This window comes from Peromyscus leucopus, chromosome 20 (genome assembly GCF_004664715.2).
Source record: "Peromyscus leucopus breed LL Stock chromosome 20, UCI_PerLeu_2.1, whole genome shotgun sequence".
NCBI classification, from domain to species: Eukaryota; Metazoa; Chordata; class Mammalia; order Rodentia; family Cricetidae; genus Peromyscus; species Peromyscus leucopus.
In genome coordinates, this window is record NC_051080.1 from 21,102,103 (window position 1) to 21,128,081 (window position 25,979).

Consider the following 25,979-nt stretch of genomic DNA (forward strand, 5'->3'; position numbering starts at 1 on the left):
ATGAAGGAGAGCCGCCATCAGCGCTGCAGAATGCTCCTGTGTGATCCGGAAGCCTGAGCGCTGATTCTGTCACTCAAGTGCCATCACCAGTTACAGATGTCCAGAGATGAGATTTCTTTGTCCTCACCCATTTTGACCACCCATGTGGACAGGAAGCCCTGCTGCCTGTGCCCCTGAGCCACCTGCCCGTGCACCCTTGCCAGCTGCCCATGCTATGTGGAGGGACTCTTGCTCTCCATGTGTATTTTAGAAAAGAGAAAGTCTGCAGATTAAAGCAGTGAACATTCACTCCCAGGAGCTAGAAAAGGAATGAAAACTGAAGCCAGAGGTGATGGCAGATACTTAGTTTTCATTTTGTGTTGGGGTTGAACCCAGGGCTTTGCATCTGCCAAACCAGCATTCTCTACTCAAGGCACACTTGTCCTCGGTGCTGAAGTGTTGAAAGATTGGTCTTTGGAAGTCCTCTCCAGTGTACTAAGGCAAGAAAAAGAAAAGCCACAGAGAGGAGGAGATAAGCTGGGACTGTGGGACTGTGGTGTGTAGATATACTCTATATATGTGATATATATGTATGTATACATATATGTGTATATAGTCTATATATGATATGTGTGTATGCATATGTGTAGATAAAGTGTTTATATATGATGTATGTATGTATATATGTGTGTATCTATATGGTATGTGTGTATATGTATATATAAATGTAATCTATATATATATTGTTATATTTGTATTTTTTTTTTTTTTTTGTGTATCTATATATGGTGTGTGTATATGTATATATAAATGTAGTCTATATATGATGCATACATATGATGTATAATAATGTGTGTATATATGATGTATAGATACAGTCCAAGCAGATGTATATATAGTAAATGTAAAGTGGCTGGATTTATGGTGTTTATAGAAAATCTTTTCCTTCTTGGCCTGGTGGCACATGTCTTTTTTCCAGAGATAGGCAGATCTCTGTGATTTTTAAGGCCAGCCTGTCTGTGCGTAGCAAGTTTCAGGCCAGCCAGGGCTACATAGTGAGACCCTGTCTCAAAACAAGAGAAAGGAAGGAAGGTAGGTAGGTCATTTTCTATTTATTGACAATTATCAGCTAAAATAGAAAAACCACTAAAGAGTCTACTTAGAGCACTGAAAATATTCAAGGCCTAGCCTAGCACTCTGTTATGCAAGGGAACTATACAAAGGACTGTCACTGCTGAGAAGCCATAGGAATCCTAGGTCAGGGTCTCAGCGCATCAGATTCGGTTCAGGCCTGGCCAGCAGACCTTGTTGTTTGGTGAAACTAAAGAAACAAATTGAAAGGTTGTGTTTGGAGATGCACAGGACATGCTAGAAGAATAACTGGGGTCAGAGAGATGGCTCAGAGAATGGGCATTTGGACTCATGTATGCACATTCTCTCCCTCAAATAAAAGTGAAATATTTTTAAATGATCAAGAATATGTGATAAATGACAGCATGAAAGAATAAGAAGGTAATGTATGGGGCAATATGTGCATGTTACACAAGGCCTTGTTGAGAGAATCATCCGTCAGATTCACAGTGTGAGCTACTGCTCAGACCACCAGGAGGGTTAAGACTCACAGCTGTGTCTGAGGAGAGGGCTTAGCTAGCTCCTGAGGGCACAGCACCCCACAGTTAGTATCATCCAGGCTGTCCTCCATTCCCAGGCTAGACAAACTCCTTGCCCTTTCTGTGCCCATTTCCCTGCTCTAATGGGGCGTGGGATGACTGCTGCCCCATAGTTATTAGTCAGGACTGAACTAAGTGAATGCATGAAGGGCACAAGGCTCCCTCGCAGCAGGTGACCACCACTCCTCCCTGAGTAAGGGAAGCTGACAGCCTCCACGAAAATGCTCGTCCCAGAAGCAATAACTAACAACAGCAACAAAAACCAGTTCCAGTCCTTAGTGTTTCTCGCTGTCTTTGGGGAGCTTGCAGGGTGGACACTTTAATATGTCAGATGTGTGCCAAGTAACTCTTGTTTGTCCTCGCTAACTATATTAGTCAGGGGTCTCTAGAGGAACAGAACTGATAGAATTTATTAGAGTGACTTACAGACTGGTCCAACAATAGTATCTCCCAAGAATCCAGTAGTTGTTTGGTCCATGAGGCTGGTCTTGAGTATACACTGGAATCCCAAAGAGGTAGGCTCTGACGTCAGTGAAGGGATGGACTTGCCAGTGAGAGCAGTGGCAGATAGGCAGAGAGCAAAAGCCCCCTTTCCATGTCCTTATGTAGCCAAACGTGTGTTCTAGATTAAAGGTGGATCTTCCACCTCAGAAGACCCGGGTTAAAGGTAGATCTTCCGACTTGAGAAGATGTAATTAAGAAAAAAGAAATCACTCCAAGTGCGCCCAGCCCCTTGGATTTTAGCTAATTTCAGATGTAGTCAAGTTGACAGTTGGTGCAGTGTGGGGAAGCCACCCCCTCCTTATTTGACGAAGGCTGGATGGCTCTCAGAAGAGCTTCTGTGCTGTCACAAGAGTCAGCTGAGCTCCTGGGGCATCTCTGGGAGGTTCGTGCAAACCTCAGTCTCAGTGAGCTGAGACTCGAGTGGTAGGACAGGGAAGAGAAGCTGGCCTGTGGCAGGGGAGGAGAGACCAATATGCTGAGGTTGGTGCCGTGCATTCAATTGAGATGCCTCGCTTTTTGTCCTGGAATGGGAAAACTACAACCATCTGTGTTTGTCTCTCCTAGGTCTCTCTGCAGGTTTTGAGCATCTGAAGTGGATCCCTGAACCAGAGTATCTGCTGCCATCCCCTCATCCTCTGCAGAAATGTCTATCACCTACGACGAGTCTGTGGGAGTGGAAGTGTCCAGTGACAGCTTCTGGGAGGTAATGCAGAGCCCAGTTGCCGGCGTCCAGTGTACCGTTGTGGTTTTAGTAGAGTCGGGGAGAGGAACGTAACTCAAAACCATCCAGTGGGTGGTGGCAGAGATAGGGAGGTTAGGAGTGCTCCAGCCCTCAGTGGATCCCTCACAAGCTGAGGTGTGTTTGTGACAGGTCTTGATGGTTTGCCCTGCAATGTTCTTGGGTGTCTACCCCCGTGTGACAGGCAACAACACACAGTAGTTAGCAGCTCAGTCTCACAGGCAGCTCTTACACAGGAGTGGCCATGATAAGACATTGTTTTGCCAAGTTCAGGCAAGCGGTCAGAGGGCTACACAAAGGGCCAGGATCTTGGTGGAGCATCTGCCTGCCAGCCTGTGTCTTGGGAACTCCCTTCCTGATGAAGTTATCTTGTGACTGGTTTTGTTTTCGGAAGTTACTCTCCCCCAGCCCACTTGTTTTTCCTGTCCACTAGTTAAAGAAAAGCCAACTGTCTTCTTTCTGGTGGTGGTGGCTTAGGAATGAGATTCTGCACCTCATGCGTGCTAGGCAGGGATCCTCACTGAGTTCTACTCCAGCCCAGAAACTCAAGACTGGACCATATTTACCCACAGGAAAAACCCCTGCAACTTTCTTTTCCTTTTGGGCTGCGTGGACAGGGTGAGGAGCTGGGCTTTCCGCTGGTGGTGTGTCAGCTCTGACCCCAGTTGTGCTGTCTCTGACTGTGTGACCTTGGGCCTTAGAGTAAAAGGGGGCTGCTAATTCTGGCCCCCTAGAGAGGCTGCCAGATGAGTGGAGTCTGCAGCACTGTGTGGGTACCTTCTTGACAGGAGGCTCCAGAGGAGGGAAAGGCGAGTGTGCACTCATGTTAGCTGGGGCTAGCATGTCTAAAAAACTGTCATCTGTTACAAACTAAAGGAAATAAGTGATCACTCATGCCCCAGGTTTAAAGGGTAGCCGAGCTCAGACTTCACTAGCACTTTTATTTCCTGTGTTCCGAGTGAGAGGACTGTGATTGGCTTGTAGCTAAATGTTTTATTCTGTTAAAAGGATCTACTTAGCTAGATGCAGTGGTTATATGCCCATAGTCCCTGGCACTGGGAAGGCTGAGGCCAGAAGATTCCTTCAGCTCAGGAGTGGGAGACCAGGCTGGACAACCTGGCAAAATCCTGGCCCCAGAACAAAAGAGAACTGGATATGTGTTACCGAGCAGATACGTGTGAGATCCTGTGAGGATATGGCAGGGCGTGTAGAGAACAAGTCTGGAGACTTAGGGAGCTGCTCCTACAGGTGCAGAGTGTGTGGAAGTGAAGAAGGAGAGCAGGTATGCTTTTCTCAGACTGCTGGCCGCAGCTGTCTTGTATGGATGGAGGCGGAAACTGGAATCTGGATGGCAAGAGGCACCTCTGCCCTGGAAACTTTTAAGGCAGCAAGGGTCACAGGGACAGACATGTTGCCAGCTGCTCAACAGCAGGGTATGTTGGAGGGGTTGGAGCAAAACTAGGGGGAGCTGCCTTAGAGCTGTGGCTGTAGACATCATCTGGAGCAAGGCTGGGCTGGCACTTGCCCTCTGCCCCTGCAGATACAGGTGTGTGGGCAGGCAGGCGGGCCCCTCTTGGTGAGAGAAGATGGCCTTAGAGAAGCTGTGGCCCCACTAGTGTTACAAAAGCACCCATGAAGCTGGGTTGTCTGTGCCTCTGTGTTTCCTGCAGCAGGCTGCATCCATTCTGACAGCCCACCAGCCATACACACAGAAACTGTTAGGACCTCTGTGCTTTTCTGCAGCCAAGCGCGCGCGTCACACTACCACAGAACATTCGAAATCACGAGTGACTGCCCGAGCTTGCTTTCAGTCCTCACAGCTGCCTCCCTGGTGTGAGCTCTGCTTACAAGCTCAGCTGGGTAGGAAAACAAGCTCCAGATGGGTTAGAACTGCTGACTTTCAGAGTAGAACATGGCAGGGCTGGGATGTGGGCACCAGGATACAGGACCTGTGTGTCTGCCCTGCTTGTGGTCTCCTGGAACTCTGTCCCGAAAAGCCTTGTTCCTCCACACTCTCTGAGGGGTTGCTGCTTTCCTGTGTAGAAGCAGAGACAAATGAGACGTGGAGATGAAGACACAAAGATAGTGCTTGTCACAGTGCTCTTGGGCCAGCTCTCAGTACCTGTTGGCGCCTGTTGTTCTGTAGCTTAGTGGAGTCAGAGTAACCCTGTTTGCCTTGTGTTGCCAGCACCTAGAGCTGGGCATGGTGGGTACATGGAGGGCCTTTGTAGTTGGGGGCCTGGTGGTGGCAGGCGCTCAGATATAAATGACTGAAGATCTTCAAGGAGCATGGCACGTCCTCTCTAGGAACCCGAGTCTGGTAGCTGAGAACTGCCATTTTCAGCAAGCCGATGCTGGCTTTTAGACCACTGGCTAGTCCACATGCTTAGTAGACACGGTAAGGTACGGCAACTGCAGCCACTTCCAGGCCTGCCTGGAAGTTTACCTGCCCCTCTAGAGACTGCAGGGTGCTTGCTGGGTAGTGTGTTTTGGCTAAGTGTCACCTGACAGAAGGTCCCGTTTTGGTCCCAGGACCAGGCCTTCTGTGTGTGTACCATTGTCAGCCATGCGCTTACTCATTGCTAATGTCAGAGTAATCTAGTCATGTCCTCTGATACAGAGTGGAGTGTGCATGGCCACAGATCATGATGCCCAGTCTGTGATAGTGTTTCTCTGATTAGGATAGGTTACTAGTGCCGGGTGCTTCCTCACTGCTGCTGCTGTCTGGTGTATCTCGGATACCTGGATCCCTAGCTTCACAGGGCTCTTCAGGGGCAGGGCCAGGACCTCCCAAGCCATAGTATCTCTGCATTCCCTGCTTCTCAACTGCATACATGAGCAGTGCACACGCAGAGATGGGGACCTCAGGGCAAGTAGGCTCCATCTTGTTGCTGACAAGTCTCTTCACTGTCTAGCCACGGCTCTGAATGCCAGACAGCCTCGTTTGGGGGGATAGGAGGGCTCCCTCAGTTGCAAGTTAGGCAGCTCATCCTCCCTTTGTTTTTTCTTTGGATTTCAGTCACTTGATTAAGCTGTTGGAGGCACACTTTTCTACATGGAGTTGTAGAATTTCAGTGGTCTTTGGTATTGATTCCTCATAGTATCCTGGCTCCCTGCGACTTTGAGGACAAATGTTGGATTGGGCTTGCAGAGCTGGAAGGGAGCTGGGTGGCCAGAAACAGCCTGAGAGGGCAGACAGTGAAAACTGTAAACCAGGCTTGGACATGAGGGACCAGGGCCAGAGTGGATCACACCAGGGTTGGAGTAAAGGGACTGGGAGTATGAGTACCTAGAGGGACGACTAGCCCAACCCTAATCCCACTTGTCAGTCTGTTGATTTCCTTCCAGGGCACTTGGCTGTTTATGACAGGCTGACTTGTTTCCACATGGCTCTTGACTTGGATCCCTGGGGTCACAGAACTCTGAGGGTGTCCATCCCTCTTACACTGGAGTGTTTGTGGGTTTCTCCTAAGAGCTGCTGGTCTTCAGTGAGAACTTAATACCAGGAAGAGAACCTTACCATGCCAGCTGGTGGCAGCTGTGGCTCACTCATTCTTACCATTTTCTAGGCTGTGTGCTGAAGGATGAACAAGGGTTCACGCCTCTGTGGAAGCCTGGAGTTCAAGGAGGGACCTTGGGGGTAGTGGTGTGCAGATCTGGTCCATGTTATGGACACAGATGCCTATGAGGCACTAAGGACCTGCCTTCCTTCTCTGTCCAGTGCACACTACATGCACTGAGGACATGGGGTGCAGCCAACTGGGCCAGCAGCCTTGTGGAGAAGCTCTGTTAAGAGGAGCTTCATTGGAGCTGGGCGGTGGTGGCACACTCCTTTAATCCCAGCACTGGGGGTGGGGGGGGGGAGCAGAGACAGGTGGATCTCTGTGAGTTCAAGACCAGCTTGGTCTACAGAGTGAGTTCCAGGACAGGCTCCAAAGCTACAGAGAAACCTTGTCTTGAAAAACAAAACAAAGCAAACAAAAAACAAAAGAATAGGTTCATTGGGGCTGAAGTTCAGTGGTTAAGAACACTGGCTGCTGTTCCAAAGGACTCAAGTTCAGGTCCCAGCATCCATGCTGGGTAACCATCTGTACCTCTTGACTCCAGGAATCCAGAGCCCTTTTCTGGCCTCTGTAGGCACAGGTACAAACACACACACACACACACACACACACACACAAAAAAACACACAAGAGTAGATGCACATACATAACCCTCCCCCAATAAATAAATAATAAATGTAAAAAAAAATTGAAAATAGGTTTGTTTAAATACATCCTTCCTCCCTGTTATTTAATGTGTTTTGCTTTTGGAGTTGGGATTCAACAACTTAGAGTTAGGGGGTTCTACTTTATCCACTTTTAAGTCTGTCAGGTTAAACATTTGATTAAAGATTGATAATTCAGTTACCCTTAAAGTTGTTCTCTTGTGTTTGTACTTTTAAACAATCAGAGCAAGGGATGCCTTTACTGGGCAGTGAACCCCATTTCCTTTCCTTTCCTTTGCTGAGTAGTGAACCCCATTTTCTTCCCCTTCCTCTGAAGACCAATTCCAGAAACAGGATGGCAGCAGCCAGTGTGGGGCTGTTACTAAACACCAGGATCTGGGACAGGAGTGAGGTCCTAGGCTTTGTCATGCTGGGATAGAAGCTGCCTGTTTGTAAAGCAGTAGGGGCACCCGCAGACCCAGGCATAAGCTTCAGCCTTGGGCCCTCTTAGGGCTCTGCAGCAAGGAGCACCATCCTATGCAGTTGGGGAGCCCAGTGAGGTGTGATGCAGGCCAGTGGTTCAGGGGGACGTCCTACCAAGGTGTCCTAGGTTCTCTGCTCCAAAGTGGAGGCACATTGGAAATTGGACAAAGTCCAGCGTGAGAGTGGAAGAACCCTGTAGAAATGAGGGTGAGAGCACTATCTGGCATCTGAAAAGCAAGACGTAGACATGAAAGTTTTCTAGAGGTACGTACTCCTTATGTTTTGCTTTCTTTCAGCACAAGTGCCAGAGTTAAAAACCCAAAGATCAATGAAGATGATAGGAACGGAAGACCAGAGGACTCATCCCTCCCTGTTGGAAGGATCAGAGTAGGGTGTGATGGGTCATAGGAAGTTGATGAGATGGAGGCCTTGTGCTTTACCGGAGGTCCTGTAGGTGTGTACAGTGTTGCATCTGTGACAGGGAGTGATGTTCCTTCCGGTGGTAGTCTTCAGAAGAAAGACTGTCCTGCAATCCTCCTGGCCTCGCTGAGATACTGTGGGTTTGGGGTCAAATACTCAGGCTCCGGATGTCACTAAAGACTTTGTAGGCTGCAGCAAGGGACCAGCAGAGCCCTGTTAGCGTGTGCCCTCCCTTCTCTTCTCCCAGTGTGGAAGCTGAGGAGTGGCTTGTTCCCTTCATGGATGTGCTGGCTAGTTTATGTGAACTTGACACAAACCAAAGGCATCTGTGAGGAGAGAACATCAATTAAGAAAATGCCTCCATAAGATAGGGCTGTAGGTGAATATGCTGTAGGGCATTTTCTTGTATGAGAAAATGCAGGCATGACCTGGCAGCCAGCCTTCTTGGCATGCTGCACTTCTAAATAAGAAGCATGGCACACCATGCCCCAGAAGTCAGAACACTTGATTATGAAGTAGCATGAGTCGTCCACTCTTCTTTAAATTGCTTCTTCCAAGTAGAGATCCTGGTGGTGTGAGCGCTCACTGTCCAATCTGAGGTAATGTGCTAACCAGTCACAGTCTGTAGGCTTCCATATACGTGCTTTTTTGCTCACATGCAATAAAGCAGACACAGTTCTCTGAAACGGTCTCCGGAGCGGTTTATCTCTGCACCTTTTACCGACCCGTGGCCATTGCTGTCTTGTCGAGGCACAGATGGTAATTTGCTGTCGGGTCAGAGAGTGACTCAAACAGAGGTAGTAAAGTGCCTGCTAAAAGAGAATGGAGTGGAAGTACACATGCTGCTTGAGTTAGGAAAGATTCGGTCTGAGTTTCTACAGATAAATCCTTGGTCTTTTGTTTTTGGTGGGTGGGGAGGGGTGATTCCAGGACAGGGTTTCTTTGTGTGTAGCCCTGGCTGGCCTAGAACTCAGTGCTTGGATTAAAGGCATGTGCCATCACACCCAGCAAATCCTTGGTTTTCTATAGAGGTTTTTTTTTTTTTTTTTTTTGATCTAGAACTGTGGCAGAGAGCTTTGAATAATGCACAGAGAAAGGAAGTTAGGACTGGATGTTCCTTGTCTGAATCTTTCTATCCTATTATTATGGCTTTTCTAGTAGCAGGTAGAGATAAGGACAGTAAAAAAGAAAGAGAACAGGGAGGAAATTAAGATGGCACTGATAGAATTTTTTTAAGATTTATTTATTTATTATGTATACATTATTCTGTTTGCATGTATGCCTGCATGCCAGAAGAGGACACCGGATCTCATAGATGGTTGTGAGCCACCATGTGGGTGCCGGGAATTGAACTTAGGACCTTTGGAAGAGCAGTCAGTGCTCTTAACCTCTGAGCCATCTCTCCAGCCCAAATTATTTAGTTTTATTTTATGTGCATTGGTGTTTTGCCATGGGTGTCGGGTCCCCTGGAACTGGAATTACAGACAGTTGTGAGCTGCCATGTGGTTGCTGGGAACTGAACTCAGGTCCTCTGGAAGAGCAGTCAGTGCTCTTAGCCACTGAGCCATCTCTGCAGCCCCCTGATAGAAATTCTTGCTGTGTCACAGAAGAGGGCACTTCTGGCAAGAAGGCCTCTCAGCTCCATGTTCTTTCCGTCCTTCTTTAAATGCATTGCTTGAACACTATAGCTTAGAAAATGGAGAATCTGAGCTGCCACCACATTTGAGTCCTTTCTCACAGCTGTGTGCTAGTTGTGATGATTGCTGGAGGAACGAGCGACTCAGAGTCTCTGGTTTTCCAGTGAATGGAAATCCTACCCCACCGAGACCTTTAGCATGGTATCCACATGACCTTAAACCATTCAGCAGTTTCGGACTGCTTATCCATATGACGGGTGTTGGTCTCCATATGTAATTTGATTATTAGAATCCATAAGCATAAATTTAAACACATCAGAGGATTATAAACAGATGGCCTGAGCATGTATGAGCCCTCAGGATTTTTTTTTTTAATTTTTATTTTATTTAGAAGGTACATTATTATGATCGATGTGAACGTCAGACTGAGAGAACTCGAAACTCAGGTGTAGCATTGAATGTGGAGATGTTACGGGGCAAGGAGCATTCTCATCATCTGCTGAGCAGGCTCTTGGACCTCCTCTGTATTTTGACCAAGTTCTTCTGTGTGCCCTAAGAGCTTGGAAGGCTGTGCCTTCTTCAGGGGACACAGCAAATTTCAAAGATTTAAGACAAGGACCCGCTGAGCCTTTGACTAAATTTCTGGCTCAAGTACCAAGTTCCATGGAAAAGAAAGTGCAGCACGCTGAGGTGGCTGGCATGCTGTGCATGAACTTGATTATGATGTAGCCACAGCAGAGCCATAGAGGGTGCTAGGTCAATAAAGAATTCCCTCTGGATGATGGGATCCTGGCATGTCAAGAAATAAGGACTCAGACATATAAATGCCAGTGTCTTTGCAGAGGTTCTTGCGACATTGAAATCTAACTAGGGGCTGTTTTACTTCCCAAGCCCATTAAAACAGATAAACCTGTATGGGTGGAACAGTGGCCTTTAAGTAAAGAGAAACTGCACATGCTCAGGAAGCAGTAGAACAGAAACATACTGACCAAGCCTCAGTCCCTGGAGTGCTCCTATTTTTGTCATTCAGAAAATAGCTACAGGAAAATGGAGAGTATTATATGACTTGAGCTATTAAATTACAGTAATATTTTTGGTTCCCAGGAAGGTTGGATAATCATTATCCTTTATGGAAGCCCATACAAGTTTTAAGATCAGTCACTGTAAAGAGCTTTTCTCCTGTCAGTACCCGGAACAGATAGAACATTCACTGATACCCAGTTCCCATGGAGCAATGGCTTATCTAATACTCAGTACTACTGCCCAAGGGTTTAAAATGTGGAAGGCCACTCCAGGGAGAGTTTCCCCCAACACTGCGAGGTGAAAATTGTACTTGTAGCCATGAAACACAGTCCTCGCCTATTAACCTGTGTACTGACGGTGTGACTGTGCTCAGCTTAGTCCTAGGTCACCTGCTGCTTCTCTAAAGACTAAAATTTACATCTTCTTGTGACTTCCGTAATCTAGTTTTGCAAGCTGTGTTACAATAGCAACTACATCCTATCTTTCTATCACATCAGAACTCAGAACTCTTCCGGGGATGCTAAATAAAGGAAATGCTCTTGTTGATGAGACATCACAGCCTCTAGTGGCTGCCTCCTGGCAGGATGCAGGTGACGATGCACAGTCACATTCATCAGTCTGCATGGTCATTAAGCACCCTTTTCCCACTTTAACTCATCATCAAACAGAACAGGTTGAGGATGGAATGCCTGGGCCCGGTTTCTCCCTTTAGGTCCTTTGCAGCCAGCAGGGATCGGTCCCCGGGGGCTAAAGTCACTGGCATTATGGCAAGTGAATGTCTTGCATATTGCTTCAATTGGTAGGCATAAATATGTTCATGTCAAGGGACACTTATTCTCATTTTCTTATGGCCACAGCAATGATGGGGGAGAAGGCCTATCATGTCATTACTCACTCAAATGTTTTGTGATAGCAGGAGTGCCATGTACTATAAGAACAGATAATGGCCCTGTCCCTGCTCATTTCTCCTCCCCTTTAAACAGTTTTGTCTCCAATGGAAAATTCAGCATGTTACTGGGATTCCTCATAGCCCCCAAGGTCAAACTATAGTGGAGAGAGCACACAAACAACTCAAAGGACAAATTGATAGATATGGGGGATGGGGAGGTGGGCGTGTATGGGTCTGAGTAAGGCTCACCCTCAGCATATTACTAATATGGCATTATTTACTTTAACTTTTTTGAAAACAGATGACAAGGGAAATACTTCAACTCATAAACATTGAACATCTTTGTCAGGGCCTATGAGGTTACCTCTGGTGACCTGGAAAGAATTAATAACAGGTAAATGCCAGTCACCAGCCCTATTACTTACCATTGGGAGAGGTTTCCTGTGTATTTTTCCAGAAGATGGACTTCAGCCCATCTGGATCCCAGCCTGGCTCACCAGACCCTTGACAGCTGAGACCAGCAGTGAAGCAGATGAAATTGGGCAGCTGCAAGAGACAGTGGCAAACACCTATCCTGCTCATGTGTTTACTTACCGTGCTGACTCTAAATAGTGCCAACACTGAAAATTACTGGGCATTGGTACCTAACTCTTCCTTGCTATTAGGGGTGGAGGTGAGAGGACCTTTTCCTTAGCTGTTTGCCAATGGCTCCAACCTCTTTCCTGATATGGGTCCTATAAGAGAAAATTCTAAACTTTGGAATGACACCATTCCCACCTCTAGATACCCACTTTGTCCTTGGAAGAGTTATAATCTGTGTGCTTTTGTTATTTTCTCTTTAGTTGTAATATATTGGTTGGCATATTCTGCGCATTGATCAGCTCATCTGCTCTTAGGAAAGCAAAACAATATAGAAGAGGGAATTGTAGGAGAAAATGCAGTCATGACCTGGCGACCAGCCTACTTGGCATACTGTGTTTTTAAATAAGAAGCATGACATTCCATACCCTAGAAGTCTGAACACTGAATTCTGAAGTAGTTTGAGTAGCAGTATCTCTGCCCTTTACCAACCCACAGGCATTGCTGTCCTGTCAGGGCATGCCCCAGTAATGATGACATTTTCTTAATTAGTGATTCATGGGGGGACCAACCTATTGTTGGTGGTGCCATCCCTGGGCCTGTGGTTCTGGGTTCTATAAGAAAGCAGGCTGAGCAAGCCAGTAAGCAGCACACCTTCATGGTCTCTGCATCAGCTTCTGTCTTCATGTTCCTGCCCTGCTTGAGTTCCTTCTCTCGCTGCTTTTGATGATGAACTGTGACATGGAACTGAAAGTGAAATAGACCCTTTCCTTTCCAAATTGTTTTGGTCATGGTGTTTCATCACAGCAATAGTTGGAATTGCCATCTGCCAACACAGTTCTTTTGGGCTGTTGATGAGAAGGGTTCTTATAAATTCCCCGGGTTGAGAACCTTGTGAATAAAGGGCGTCTAGACTGCTTCAGTATCCAAGATGGAAAGTATCCTAGCAACTTCTCAGACCTATGCCTCTCCATGTGGAAAGAGAATCCAGATCTAGCACTGGCCAGATGTGGGCTCTGAGAAGACATTATGGGGTGCCCCGTCTACAGGCAGGAAGAATAGAAAGCAATGACACTGTGTTTTGGTGTGTAGCAGATGTCCACACGAGGTGACGAGGATGGCTTGAGCCGCAGGATAGATGTCAGACGAGTGGTGCTATGCATAGTCATGTTGTGCGGGCCGTGACCTCAGTCCCAAGGCGTCCAGAAATCTGAGGTCCTTCACTCTTACCTCACATGTCTCCAGGCCAGCTCTGACCACCTGAGAAATAAATACTCCTTTCCAGAACTATGGTATTCTTCTGGCCGAAAGTCCCATCAGGCTAATGTAGTGATGGTTTATTTATTCACTGTGACACCACCGTGTGCCTCACATAGTCCTTGGCACACAGCAGATGTTTATTAAATGTTTGTGGGTGGCAAGAGGGAGTTGCCAGAACACCAGAAGCTGAGAATTAGGAATGCCTGACTGGCTGGAGTTAGCTGGCAAGTGGCAGTGGCAGACATGGCCCATTTCAAGATTCCAGAACCATGAAGGACCTCTGGAGGTCACCTAAGCTGCTTCTCATTCCTTCCCTGTGTGGACAAGATAAAGATACAGCCAGAAAAGAACTTGGGTTCTGCTATGCAGCTTAGGAGAGTAGCGCTGGCAGGAAGGAAGCCCGGCCTGCAGTGTGAGGTTCTGGGACACTTGGCACAGAAGTGCTGTGTTCTCACCCCCTCTTCCAGCTCAAGAGGCAGAAATGCAGAGAAGAGGCCTGGCCACATCACATGCTTGGGGCAGAGCCAGACCTGTACTGTTGCTCTTGTGAGATATGGTAGAAGGAAGAGGGCTAAGAGCCTAGGGGCTTGAACACAAAGTCAGAAGGCCTTGGAGTCCATCTTGTGGCCACCTACAGAGCTGTGATTAAGCACCGCCCTCCAATGGCCTATCACTTCTTGTGTCTCCCAACCCAGCAGAGAAGGCTGCAGCTTCTAGGCATCCTTTATCAGTGTTGGGATATTTGAGTTCCAGAGCATGCCTGGAGGGACACTGCCAGCCTTCTGCTGGGCATCTTGGCACAGATGCCTTACTCTTCCAGGGATGAGAGGGGGCAGGTATGGTTTTTGAGCCTTCATTATAAGGGTAAAATCAAAGTTACCCTTGGCAAGTTGTCTTAGTAGCATACAAGTTTGAGGTTCCTGGGGCAAAGTACCATTGGAATACAGTGGAAACAGGAGTGAGGCCTGGCCCTATTACGCAGCTCTTGATCCTCCTTGACACTAATATTCCCATCCACTTAGAGTGCATAGGTGGGTTGTCACAGTGGGACTGTCACTCCCTGCCTGGCAAAGCACAAACATTGTGATGTAACACACAATGACAGGATGTGACACTTGTTGCTAAGAGAGTCTAGTCCAGCTAAGGGCCAAGACCAGTGTGCCTGAGGTGACTCAGAGGAACTGTGGCTATGGGCACCATGTTCTCAAGGGCACATGTGATCCCCAACTGGAACATGTGGCAGGAGCCAGGTTGGAGAAATCAGATTCAGCAGCCGAGGGGCGCAGGTGATGCAAGCGCTCCCAGGTGGTCTCCCCAGGGAGGAATCCATGGGGAAGACGGGCTGAGCCTTTTCTCAGGCAAGGTACTATGGGCTGGGCAGTCAGGTCCTGCTCTGCACCGCTCTGCTTCCCTTTCGTGCCTGTTTGCTTCCTCCCTTCCAGTGGTGCAGGTTTGACTGTCACATTTCTGAAGCTTTTACCCCTGCTTTGTGTACAAGCATTTGTGATTTATATAGTTTCTAATATTTGGTGTGTCTACCCTGACCTACACTGCCTGCCAGCTCATTTCTGTGCCACACATCTCCGCTTGTCATCCCCAGGGAATAGTCTCCTACCTGCCTGGAATGTGAGGGTATTAGCCCCAGACCAAATTCCTGCATGGACCAAAGTTACAGGCATACTGGTGCCTAATGACTTCAGAACCTCCTGGTTGTTGACAGAAGTCTGTTTTCTACTGGTTTATCTAGTAAGAGCCTTTTTGCTCTGCCCTGCTCTGCCCTGCCCTGCCCTGCCCTGGACTTGAGATCGCTCTCTCTCCTCCCCCACCCACTTGGGTTTGCTAGTCTATGGGTGTAGAGAGCTCCCTGAGAGCTCCTTGCAGCAGCCCTGTCTTTTTTTCCGTGGTTGCTAGGACTTAGTGAAAACTTTTCAACTTGCAGATTTTTGAGAGAGAGAGAGAGAGAGCGAGAGAGCGTGTGTGTGTGTGTGTGTGTGTGTGTGTGTGTGTGTGTGTGTGTGTGTGTGTGTTGGTAGGGAGGCAGGGAGGTGGGTACACATACTTGAGTGCAGGTGCCCACAGAAGTCAGAGGGGATCCTCCTGGATCTGGGGTTACATTCAGTTGTGAACACCTGGTGTGGGTGCTGGGAATTGAACTTGGTCTCCTGAGCTGTCTCTCCAGCGCCCCCTGTTGACTTTAGACATAACAGTTAGGAGAGAGTCTGCAGTTGTTCAGGATGTCTGTTCCTGAACAGAACTCTGTAGTTTTGGGTGGGATGGTGGGTGTGCATCCATGTAGCTTTAGCCTGTGAACTGCTGTTTGAAGAGTGCACCTTAACCTGCAGAGGTGTACTGGCCTACGTACTCTTCTAGTTGCTCTGTGGTTTTACTGCTCATCTTTTCATTGAAAGCCTGCTATGTGGACGGCCTAGAGAAAGAAGAATGAATGGACAGAGCCATTGGTCCACATGATGTAGGCTGTAGCTGCTTTGTGCATTGTGAAACTTTTGTTGTCTGGATCTACCCAGGCCTGGCGGTGCAGGAAGAGAGCTTGGCTGTGGCAGAGACAAGGGCGGCTGTTGCCTGGCCAGAGGAGAAAAAGGTAGTCTGGGGCATGGTCCAGGACCACTGCCTGCAAGAGATCATCCACTCCTCTCATTTGGGGATCAATTGGTCAGCCTCCTGACAGCTGAGCCTCTCTGGGGTCTCAGGCAGTATTGTCTGTCTAGGTTCCTCATGACACCTGAGACCCGCCCTGAGGAGGGCAGTACCTCAGGACCAAGACAACTCAGGTGGGAACATGAGCTTGACAGTGGTCTTGTCTGGTTCTAGTCGCACTAGGGACGCAGGCTCTCCCTGAGTCTCTGACTACATTTTGGGTGATTTACCTGAGGTAGAACATGTTAGATGCTGTCCCCCTTCTCCCCTTTGCTCTATGCCTGGCTAGATGACCACCTGTCCCCAGAAGCAATCCCAGGACCAGTTCAGACTCTCCGCCTGCTGAGACAGCTTTCCACACTGGGAGCTGGGAGGTTGTCCTTCAGGCGGCAGGAGTTCCTGTCTGAGTATGGCTGCAGCTGCTGTTGGCCATTAGCCCGTACAGTTACTGGCTCATAGCAGATTTCTTTCCTTTCCTGGAATCGTTTCCTCTGGGCTTTGAATATTGAAGAGGTGAGCAGGTTTCCAGATGCTAAAATACACATCTGGTTGGTCATCTCCAGTTGAGCACTGCTGTGACAGATGGAAACTGTCTCTGTGTGTGGTTCCATGTGGCTACTGAGACTCAATCAGGTTGTCTCTTTGTTCCTCTTGCCAACAACCCAGTGATACTGAGCTCGGATTTGTTACTTGTTTTTCTTCTTCTGTAAATTTCTTTCTTTTTTTTTTTTAAAAAAAGATGTATTTATTTATTACGTATACAGTGTTCTGTCCGCATGTATGCCTGCAGGCCAGAAGAGGGCACCAGATCTCATTACAGATGGTTGTGAGCCACCATGTGGGTGCTGGGAATTGAACTCAGGACCTCTGGAAGAGCAGCCAGTGCTCTTAACCTCTGAGACATCTCTCCAGCCCCCTTCTGTAAACTTCTAAGTGACCACAAAGCCCCATTGGAAGAGGAGCAAGTGTGTGTCGGTGTTTCAGGGTGGATTGTGGAGACTGTTTTTGTTTTCCTTTTTGTAGTAAGGAAGGGGGAAAGCTGAGGTATTAAGTCACAGCTCAGCTTCAGCCCTATACGTTGATGAGCTGCCAGCCTTGCTGAGGAGATGAGTCAGGCTTTGCCTGGGCTGCAGGGCTCTGTGGAGGGTATACGATTAACAGTGGGTTCAAGAGTCCCACCCTTTAGTAAGTGGCCAATGTCATGCTCTGTCTCTGTCGTCCCAGGCTGTCTGACTTCTGGGGGTTTTAGCTGTTCAGCAGGATTCTGGGTCCCGCAGGAGGAGGTCATTACCTCAGCCTGCCAAGAGCTCTGACACCCGGGATAGCCTTTCCTTCTAGGTACTGGAGCCAGCATCTCTCCTCCTCTTGCGTCTGCCTGCAGTACGGCATGTTTGTCCTTTTGAAGGTCATCTCCAGCACCCCTCCTCCTCCCTTAGCTGGCTCAGCACTGGAGAAGAGAGACTCGGGAGTACCACAGCCCTGCAGAGAGGGTTGCCCCTTCTGCAGAGCGGGCCCAGGCACGCCTTCCTAGGAGGCTTACTGCCTGAACATGTACTGGAGAGTCAGTCGGTGGGTAGAGACCGTTGGAAAACCTAAGAGAAGGCTAGAGTTTTGAAGACATCAGTAGGAAACTAATGAGAATATACTCAGTCCTGTTTCTGTGCTGTTCTCCGTGGGACACCCCCCCCCTTAGTGCTGCTTCCCTTTCAAGGCCATAGTTGAAGGAGAAAACAGACTGAGGAGGTAGCTCGGTTGGTAAAGTACTGGTGGGCAGGCATGGTGACCCAAGTTCAGTTCTGCAGCATCCGCATAAGAAGCTGAGTGTGATGGCACACGCCTGGAACTCCGTGCTGGGAGGTGGAGACAGGAGGATCTCTGGGTTTGGTGGCCAGCTAATATAGCCAGATCCGTGAGTGAGTTCATGAGTGTGTGCGTGCCAAGTTCATCAAGACCTTGTTTCAAAAAATAAAACGAGCAACAACAAGAAACAAAAGTAGAACAATTAAGGAAGATGCTTGACATTGACTTCTGGTCTCCACCCACATGTGCACATGTGTGTGCATATACCACACACACAGAGGGCGAAACTATTTTCATAGCTATCTCTAGTTCAGCTCATCTAGTGTCTGTCTCTCCTTGTATATGAGAAAGGGTAGCCAAAACTTGCCCTTGACAAAGCAGATTAGAATCTGAGCTTTGCTATCCAGGCTGTCCTACCTGAGTACTTCAGCCCAGCCAGTGTGACTGCAGTCATAGCACCTCTCAGCTACTCTAAGCCTCAGTTTCCTCATCTGTCAAGTGGGGGATAGTTGCTGCCACTGTCAAGGTGCCTGGCACATCGTAGGCACTTAGTAGGTGGAGAAACATATGTACTACTGTCATTGGAAAGTGATAATAATCCACCATGTAAGGATTGAGTTACACGTTACCTGCTCTGGGAAGCCGCCTCTGCTCCTCCATCTGCCTGAAGACCTGCCACTTTCTTTAGCCCTGCACCTTGCTCATCTGCCTTTTTCCCTGATCTACCAGTTGGTTTCTGCCACAGGACCTGACCTGGAGTTAATACTCAGAAGCTCGTTTGCTGACTTATTTATTCCTGCTGGTAATAAAACGGGGACTTGTCTGGCAACATGGGGTAGCCATCAGTGTGGGGAGACGAGATGACCCTTGAGTGAACATCAGGGGACCTACTGCCTTATATAGCAGCTACAGATAGGCTAACCATGCTGGAGGGTCTAGCAGGTAGACAGCCACACTGAGTATGTGCCTAACCCTAATACTAAGCTCTATCTCACAGGTTGGGAACTACAAACGGACTGTGAAGCGGATTGATGATGGCCACCGCCTGTGTGGTGACCTCATGAACTGTTTGCATGAGCGGGCACGCATCGAGAAGGCATATGCACAGCAGCTTACTGAGTGGGCCCGACGCTGGAGGCAGCTTGTGGAGAAGGGTAAGGTAACCCTGGGCATGGGTACTAACTGCTCACTAGCCAGACATCCCCTGAGGAATTGTTCACAAGTGGGCCAGGAATGCATCTTGCAGTTCCTGGCGCTGTGGTTTTTATCGTGGGGGAGGGCAGTACTGTGCCTGTCACCCAATAAGCACAGGCTGCATGAGCTTCTGTCCTCTTTCCTTGGAGACAGCAAACTGCTGGCTGCGAAGACCCTGATCTGTTTCTGCCCTCCCTTGTCATCCACAGGAGACTAACAGCTGCAGAGGGCCTGGGGTGCCTGTAGGCTAGAGGACTGTTTCCTCAGCAGAAAGGAAGGAAGTCTACCCTGGGGGAGGGAAGAGACGAGAGAGAAACCGCACAGGCCCGCACAGAAATCTCTGGATGGTGTCGGGGCGCTGTGTCAGTTCACTCCCTTGTTCTCGTTCCCTACGGCTCGGGAGGGAAACTCTTAATCGGGACTGTTGTCACTTTGGATAAGGGGTCTGGGTAGGAAGGACAAGAGGAAGCCATCAGTGAAACGGGTGAAACCTGTGAAACCTAGCTGGGTCACCAAAGTGCTCACAGCAACCAGCAGTCTCGATCTGAGTCAAGCCAGAGAAGAGTGGGGTTTGGGGACTTAAAAATGTTCCCTGTCTGGCCGGGCGGTGGTGGCACACGCCTTTAATCCCAGCACTCGGGAGGCAGAGGCAGGCGGATCTCTGTGAGTTCGAGGCCAGCTGGGCTACAAGTGATTCCAGAAAAGCGCAAAGCTACACAGAGAAATGTCTCGAAAAAAAAAAAAAAAAAAAAAAAAAAAAAAATGTTCCCTGTCCTGTCTCCATTGACACTATTATGCTCTAGGCTCACTGCTCATGGGAATGAATAAAGGTGATCCATCTTATGGGAGACCACTCACAGTCCTGGGCTGTCATGGGAGCATTGGTTGAGAGGCAGGCAGCTCACTTCCGAGAGTTCTCCCTTTTCTGCCCACCCTAAACAAATTGAGCTCTCCAAATGCAGAAAGATCTCAGGGAATAGGGGAGCTGGTGTAGGTGGGTGAGCACTTGCTCTGCACACAGAGGGCCTGATTTCCAACTCCTTCCTCCATAAAAGTCACATACAAGACTCGGGACGGCTCAGTGGGTAAGAGCACTAGTTACTTTCAGAGGACCTGATTTTGTTACCAGCACCCACATGGCAGCTCAAAAACACATGTAACTCCAGTTCCAGGGATGCCAATATTCCGTTCTAGCCTTTATGGGCACTAGGCATGCACACAGTACACATACATATATGTAGGTACTCACATGTGTTTAAAATAAAACTTTTTTAAAAAGCCAAGCACAGAAGTGCACACCTGTAATCCCTGTTCTGTGAAATAGAGACTAGAGGATCTGGGTGATTGCTGGCCAACCTGCCTAGTTGAATCGATGAGCTCCAGGTTCCACGAGACCCTGTCTCAAAAACAAAACAAAGAGAAGTGACTAAGGAAGATTAACTTGAAACTTGTCCTACACATAAAATGTGTGTGCACATCACATGAACATTCACTTACACAATCGCATGTAAAATATGTATGCATATCACCTGTACACATTACTCACATGCCCACATGTACATGCACACCTGTGTGCACGTACACACAGGAGCTCAAAGGCTTTGGAAAAGGAGTTGTCTGCAGCTGGGCAACTCCCAGGTGGACAGCTGTGGGAGTGACAGGAAATCCTGCTGCTAGCAGAGACTGAGTTAACATGCTTCTCCTTTGTCAGGACCACAGTATGGGACTGTGGAGAAGGCCTGGATGGCTGTCATGTCTGAAGCGGAGAGAGTGAGCGAGCTGCACCTGGAAGTGAAGGCATCGCTGATGAATGAAGACTTTGAGAAGATCAAGAACTGGCAGAAGGAAGCCTTTCACAAACAGATGATGGGAGGCTTCAAGGAGACCAAGGAAGCAGAGGATGGCTTCCGAAAGGCCCAGAAGCCCTGGGCCAAGAAGCTGAAAGAGGTGCCTCCCTCCGTTCCTCCCTCCCTCGGCCCTGCTTTGCCTCTCTCCACTGACAAGGCTCCCTTCTTGCACTTTCGAGGAACTCACCTTAGTCACAGGAGAGCATAGCTGATGAGAACAGGCTATCTGGGCCAATACCCTGCTTTTTGTGCCTTCTTTGAATTTAATCTGTACCAGCCCATCACAGACTCCAGACAAGTCCTCATCCAGTGCCATTTCTCTCTGCAGCCTGGAGAACTGTCTATGCCAGCGATGCAGGAGACCTTTGGACTAGTGTTAATTCAGAATTGTCCTTTGCCTTATGTGGATTTTTCTCCCAAATTGGCATATAGCACTGTTCCCACTGTTTCAAAAACACCAGTCAAACTCACTGAGTCACCGTGACCTTGGCTACCTGGTAGATGTCATCCAGCCATTCTGGCCTCAGCATGGTCACTTCCTGCCTATGGTGTGACCTCTACCTCTTACTGGAATACCGCACCTTCCACCTTCCCCAAGAGCTGTGCTGCTTTCCTCAGAGTCATCCAGAGCCTGCCTCCATCTTTGCTTGCTTCCTTTGCTTGTCCCCCACCCTTTTTACCCTTTGCTCTTTTGGGGGAACCACCACCCAGCTCCCAAATAAATCACACACGGAGACTTATTCTTTATTATGAATACCCGGCCATAGCTTGACTTGTTTCTTGTCAACTTTTCTTAAATTATCCCGTCTACTTTTTGCCTCTGGGCTTTCTCCTTTTCTTACTTCTGTAATCTTACTTTCACTCTGACTCCATGGCTGGCTGTGTGGCTGGCCCCTGGTGTTCTCCACTCCTTGTTCTCTTGCTCCTTTTCCTCCCGGGTTTCTCCTATACATCCTCTCTGTCTGCCAGCCCCGCCTGTCCTTTCTCCTGCCTCACTATTGGCCATTCAGCTCTTTATTAGACTGTCAGGTACTTTAGACAGGCCAGTAACACAGCTTCACAGAGTTAAACAAATGCAACATAAAGGAATGCAACACATCTTTGCATCATTAAACAAATGTTCCACAGCATAAAGAAATGTAACACGTCTTAAAATAATATTCTACAACATCCTATTCTCTACATCTTGGCTTTTACCGCATCTCCTTTCTTTCTTCCTGCCCCTGAGTCTTCATAAATGAAACTGTGTTCCCTCGATGTGTTCATTACTACACTCTTCTCTTTCTCCTAGAATGAAATTTATGACTTTGGTTCAAATACGTAAGTCACTTTTAAGTATGCATATATCTCTGAGAGAGGAAAGGCAGGAGACGGCGGGGCTGGGTGCTGTTAGAACCCTGGAACCCAGGTGCTGACACTTGGAAGACTGAACTGGGGAGGAGGATCTAAGCCAGTGGTTCTCAACCTGTGGGTTGGGTCACAACCCCTTTGAGGGGTCAAACGATCCTTTCACAGAGTTTGAATAAGACCATCAGAAAGCACAGATGTTTACATTAAGATTCATAACAGTAGCAAAATTACAGTTATGAACTGACAAGGAAAATAATTTTATGGTTGGGGGTCACCACAGCATGAGGAACTGTATTAAAGGGTCCCAGTATTAGAAAGGTTGAGAACCACTGGACTAAGCTCATGACCTTGAGACCAGTATAGACAGTGTTTCATGACCTTTTTGTCAAAAGAAAAATCCTTGGAAACTGTGACCTATTCCTGCCAGTCCACCTTAAGCTCGCTCAAGAGTTCTCTCTCTCTCTGTCTCTCTCTCTCTCTCTCTCTCCCCCCCCTCTCCACTGCCGCCCCCCCCCCCCCAGTCTCACTTTTGGCAGGGTCTAACTGGCTGGCCTGGGCTCACTATGTAGATCAAACTGACCTGGAACTCACAGAAATCCACCTGCCTCTGCCTCCTGGATTTTAAAGGCATGCTCCGCCGTGCCAGGCAAGGGTTCTTTTGGAACTTCCTTCTGTTGACTGTCCTGACATGCACTTTCCTTGGGTACCTACACCTCTTTCTTTCACTCCAGACAATGTCAGGGCTTTTTCCTACCGTTCTCTATAGAGTTCTGTCCCTGAACTTCTGGTGTTTCTAGCATCTCTCCCCTGCTTGATTTTCCTCCACAGCACTTAGCGCCTTCTAATTTACTCCAGCATTTAATTATGCCTGCATTAGGCCACCTGATTCAAACCTACAAATGAAGTCATGGGTCAGTTCTTCTGTCCTGTGTCCCCAGTGCCTAGAACCACGTGTGGACACATGTTTACAGAGTGAGCCTTTCGTTCCATCCAGCTGTTACGGTGATAAGCACAGACAGTTGTCCCTGCCTGCCTTTCCCTCTCGTCTGACAGCACATCCATACACTTCCACAGCCTGTGCAGTCTCTGAAGACCTGAGCCTGCAGCACTGTTGCAGTCAGAACTTTTCTCCCTGTAGGTAGAAGCAGCCAAGAAAGCCCACCACACAGCATGCAAAGAGGAGAAGCTAGCCATCTCTCGTGAGGCCAACAGCAAAGCAGATCCATCCCTCAACCCTGAACAGCTGAAGAAACTGCAGGACAAGATAGAAAAGTGCAAACAGGATGTCCTGAAGGTAACCCCACACTTGGTTTGCCGTGTCCAATGTTAGTGGTGTTTGTTCACCCATGGAGCACACAGTGAAGCTTTTAGTACTGTTTGATGAGGTGGCTGGATGAGGAAAAATGCCAATAAAACACCCCCATCCTCAGGGCCTCACAGATGAGCACTTGAACCCCACCTTAGCACAGGCATTGTACCTGCCTCAGCTAAGGACAGAGCCAAGTGCCGGGCAGGCAGGAGAGTGTGGTCCTTGTGCCCAGGGGAACAAATTCACTTGGGTAGCTTCCCAGGAGATATATTTGAGGACATCTGGGATGATGCAGGGAAGAGCAGCTTGTGCAGGATGCAGAAATGAGGATGGGCAGGTAAGCAGGGCTGGAGGTTAGGAGGACCGGTGCTCTTCATAGCCTGGCAGATCTAGGAGCTTCGGGATATACTGAGGAAGACCTGGAGCCAGGGAAGAGGGGAGGAGAGTATAGAAGAGGGCTGGTCAGACTGGGCTGAGATGTGGAGGGAAGGCTGCAGCAGAGCCAAGGATTAGATGCAGGTTGAGAGGGTGTGTCTGGGAGCCCATAGGGAAGTAAGGCATTGGAGAGAAGTAATTGCCCTGTGGCCACACCAGTAGCAACCCCAATAGCAGAGGTTACAGGAGCTGGGGGTGACAGAACAATGGCTTTGGCCAATAAGAAAGAGAACAGACATCCAGGGCCGTGTCCTGGGAGCCCTTCTGCTTCTGCTGTTAGGTGGTCTACCTCAGTGGGTCACTGAGAAGGTCACACAGACCTGATTTTGTCAGAGAACTTTGTGATCTGATGTTCCCCACTAGTACAAGGAAGGCTTCTACTTGACAGATCCCAGAGTCACAGGAATTAAATCCTAGCTGGCATCTTGTCATTTAGAAGTTCCTGGGGACCTGGGCTTCTCAACTCCCCTTCACCACTGCTCTAAAAGTGATGGCCCAGGGCCTACTTTCCTGCCTGTGGTCTGGCTAGCCTGAGTCTACAGGAGCAGATGAAGAGGTTCACAGCAGGCTGTGTCCCAGCAGGACTTACTTGAGGCTGGCAGTTGGGAGTGCTGAGCTGATTGGCACCTACTTGACACCCTTGCAAAACTTCAGATGAGGCTTGGCATCTCTTGGATTGTGTGATGGCATTCCTGCTTTGTGAATAGGGAGCTCAGATCAGTGAGGACAAGTAGAATGCTGCTCTGTAATGGGAGAGCAGGGATTATGACTCCAGAGCCTGCGCCTGCCTGCACTACGGGTTTCACCTCCACGTCTAGCAAGGGGAAAGGCCATCCTCTGGTCTGTGGCTCAAGTAGTCCCCAACCCATCTGGGGTCAGGAAGTGGGGGAGTTATGGGACCAGCCTCAGGTGAGGGTTCTGCACCTCCTTAGAATAGGTATTTGAGCAGAAACATAAGGCCTGGGGAATGCTTAGAGCCATTGGTAGGATCCCAGGGAATCTGCTGCCCAGGAAGGTGCTTAGAAGAAAGATAAAGCACATCTGTGTGTGTGTGTGTGTGTGTCTGTCTGTCTGTCTGTCTGTCAAGGAAGGAGAGAAGGTTTTTTCCCCCTCCCACCATATAGATATATGTGCTTCTGCACAGTAGCATCTCTTTCTCAGACCTAGAGTATGAGAGGTCTAACCTAAAGTGTCTGTCAAAGAGACAGACACTTGTAGTGGCTTCCCTTTTGGAAGTTGCCCTCCCTGAGTGGTCTGCCAGCAGTCTCAGAGCCTGAGTGAGCTGTGTAGCCCTAGAATGATGGAGGGAGTGCAAGCTAGCACCAGCTCTTGTTCACAGACTTCCTTCCTGCCTAGGCAGGAAATGTATCTTGCAGTGTCCATCAGAGAGGAGGTTCATATCAGGGGCACAGCATCTCTGAGGGGTCATTGGGACTTGGTACATCTCTGCTAGGGGATTTTCTGAATAGTGATGACCCTGCTTGGTCCCTGGTTGATGCTGGGCACAACATAGCCTCGGTATAATCAGACTGGAAGAGGGGGAGTCCAGAAAGAGGAACATCTATGGTTTCTCAGAGACAGCCAGAGGCTTTGTGATTTGAAGTCTCCTGTTCCTCAGTGCTGAGGGTCTGTGATCCAGGGCTCCTACACAATGCTTCCAGGTTGGGGCATAGGATTTAGCACATCTTTAGTGCTAAAGATGATGGGGTGTAACCAGAGAGTCTGGGGAACTCGGTTCTTGTATAAGTGATCTTTCCTTTCCTCATAGAGGACCTAACTTGACCATTTTTAAGTTTAGAAAAGAGCAAGGAACCAGATGCCAAGAGAGGGGCCCAGAATGTGGGTGGAGCCTGTCCTTGGTAGGTCAGGAAAAGCTTCCAGAAGAGGAGTCTGCTTAGAATGTACAGAAAGGGTTGTGTGAGCTTGAGTCCTGGGGAAGACGGAGTAGATTTGGTGCCCCCTGTGAGAAGATACAGAAGTTGTTCCAGTGGCCTGGTAC

The 25,979-nt window shown here is 48.5% G+C and overlaps 1 protein-coding gene across 6 annotated transcripts in view; it reads left to right on the forward strand.

The window, feature by feature from the left end:
* Pacsin2 (protein kinase C and casein kinase substrate in neurons 2) overlaps positions 1–25,979 on the forward strand; it is a 103,902-nt gene that overhangs the window by 66,682 nt on the left and 11,241 nt on the right. For all 6 annotated transcript variants that reach the window (XM_037197501.1, XM_028856732.2, XM_028856731.2 and 3 more), the window contains 4 exons: positions 2,718–2,856; positions 18,843–18,999; positions 20,751–20,986; positions 23,375–23,530. In XM_037197501.1, the coding sequence (XP_037053396.1) occupies positions 2,797–2,856; positions 18,843–18,999; positions 20,751–20,986; positions 23,375–23,530 (609 nt within the window). In that variant the 5' untranslated portion in view covers positions 2,718–2,796. The remainder of the gene's footprint in view (positions 1–2,717; positions 2,857–18,842; positions 19,000–20,750; positions 20,987–23,374; positions 23,531–25,979) is intronic.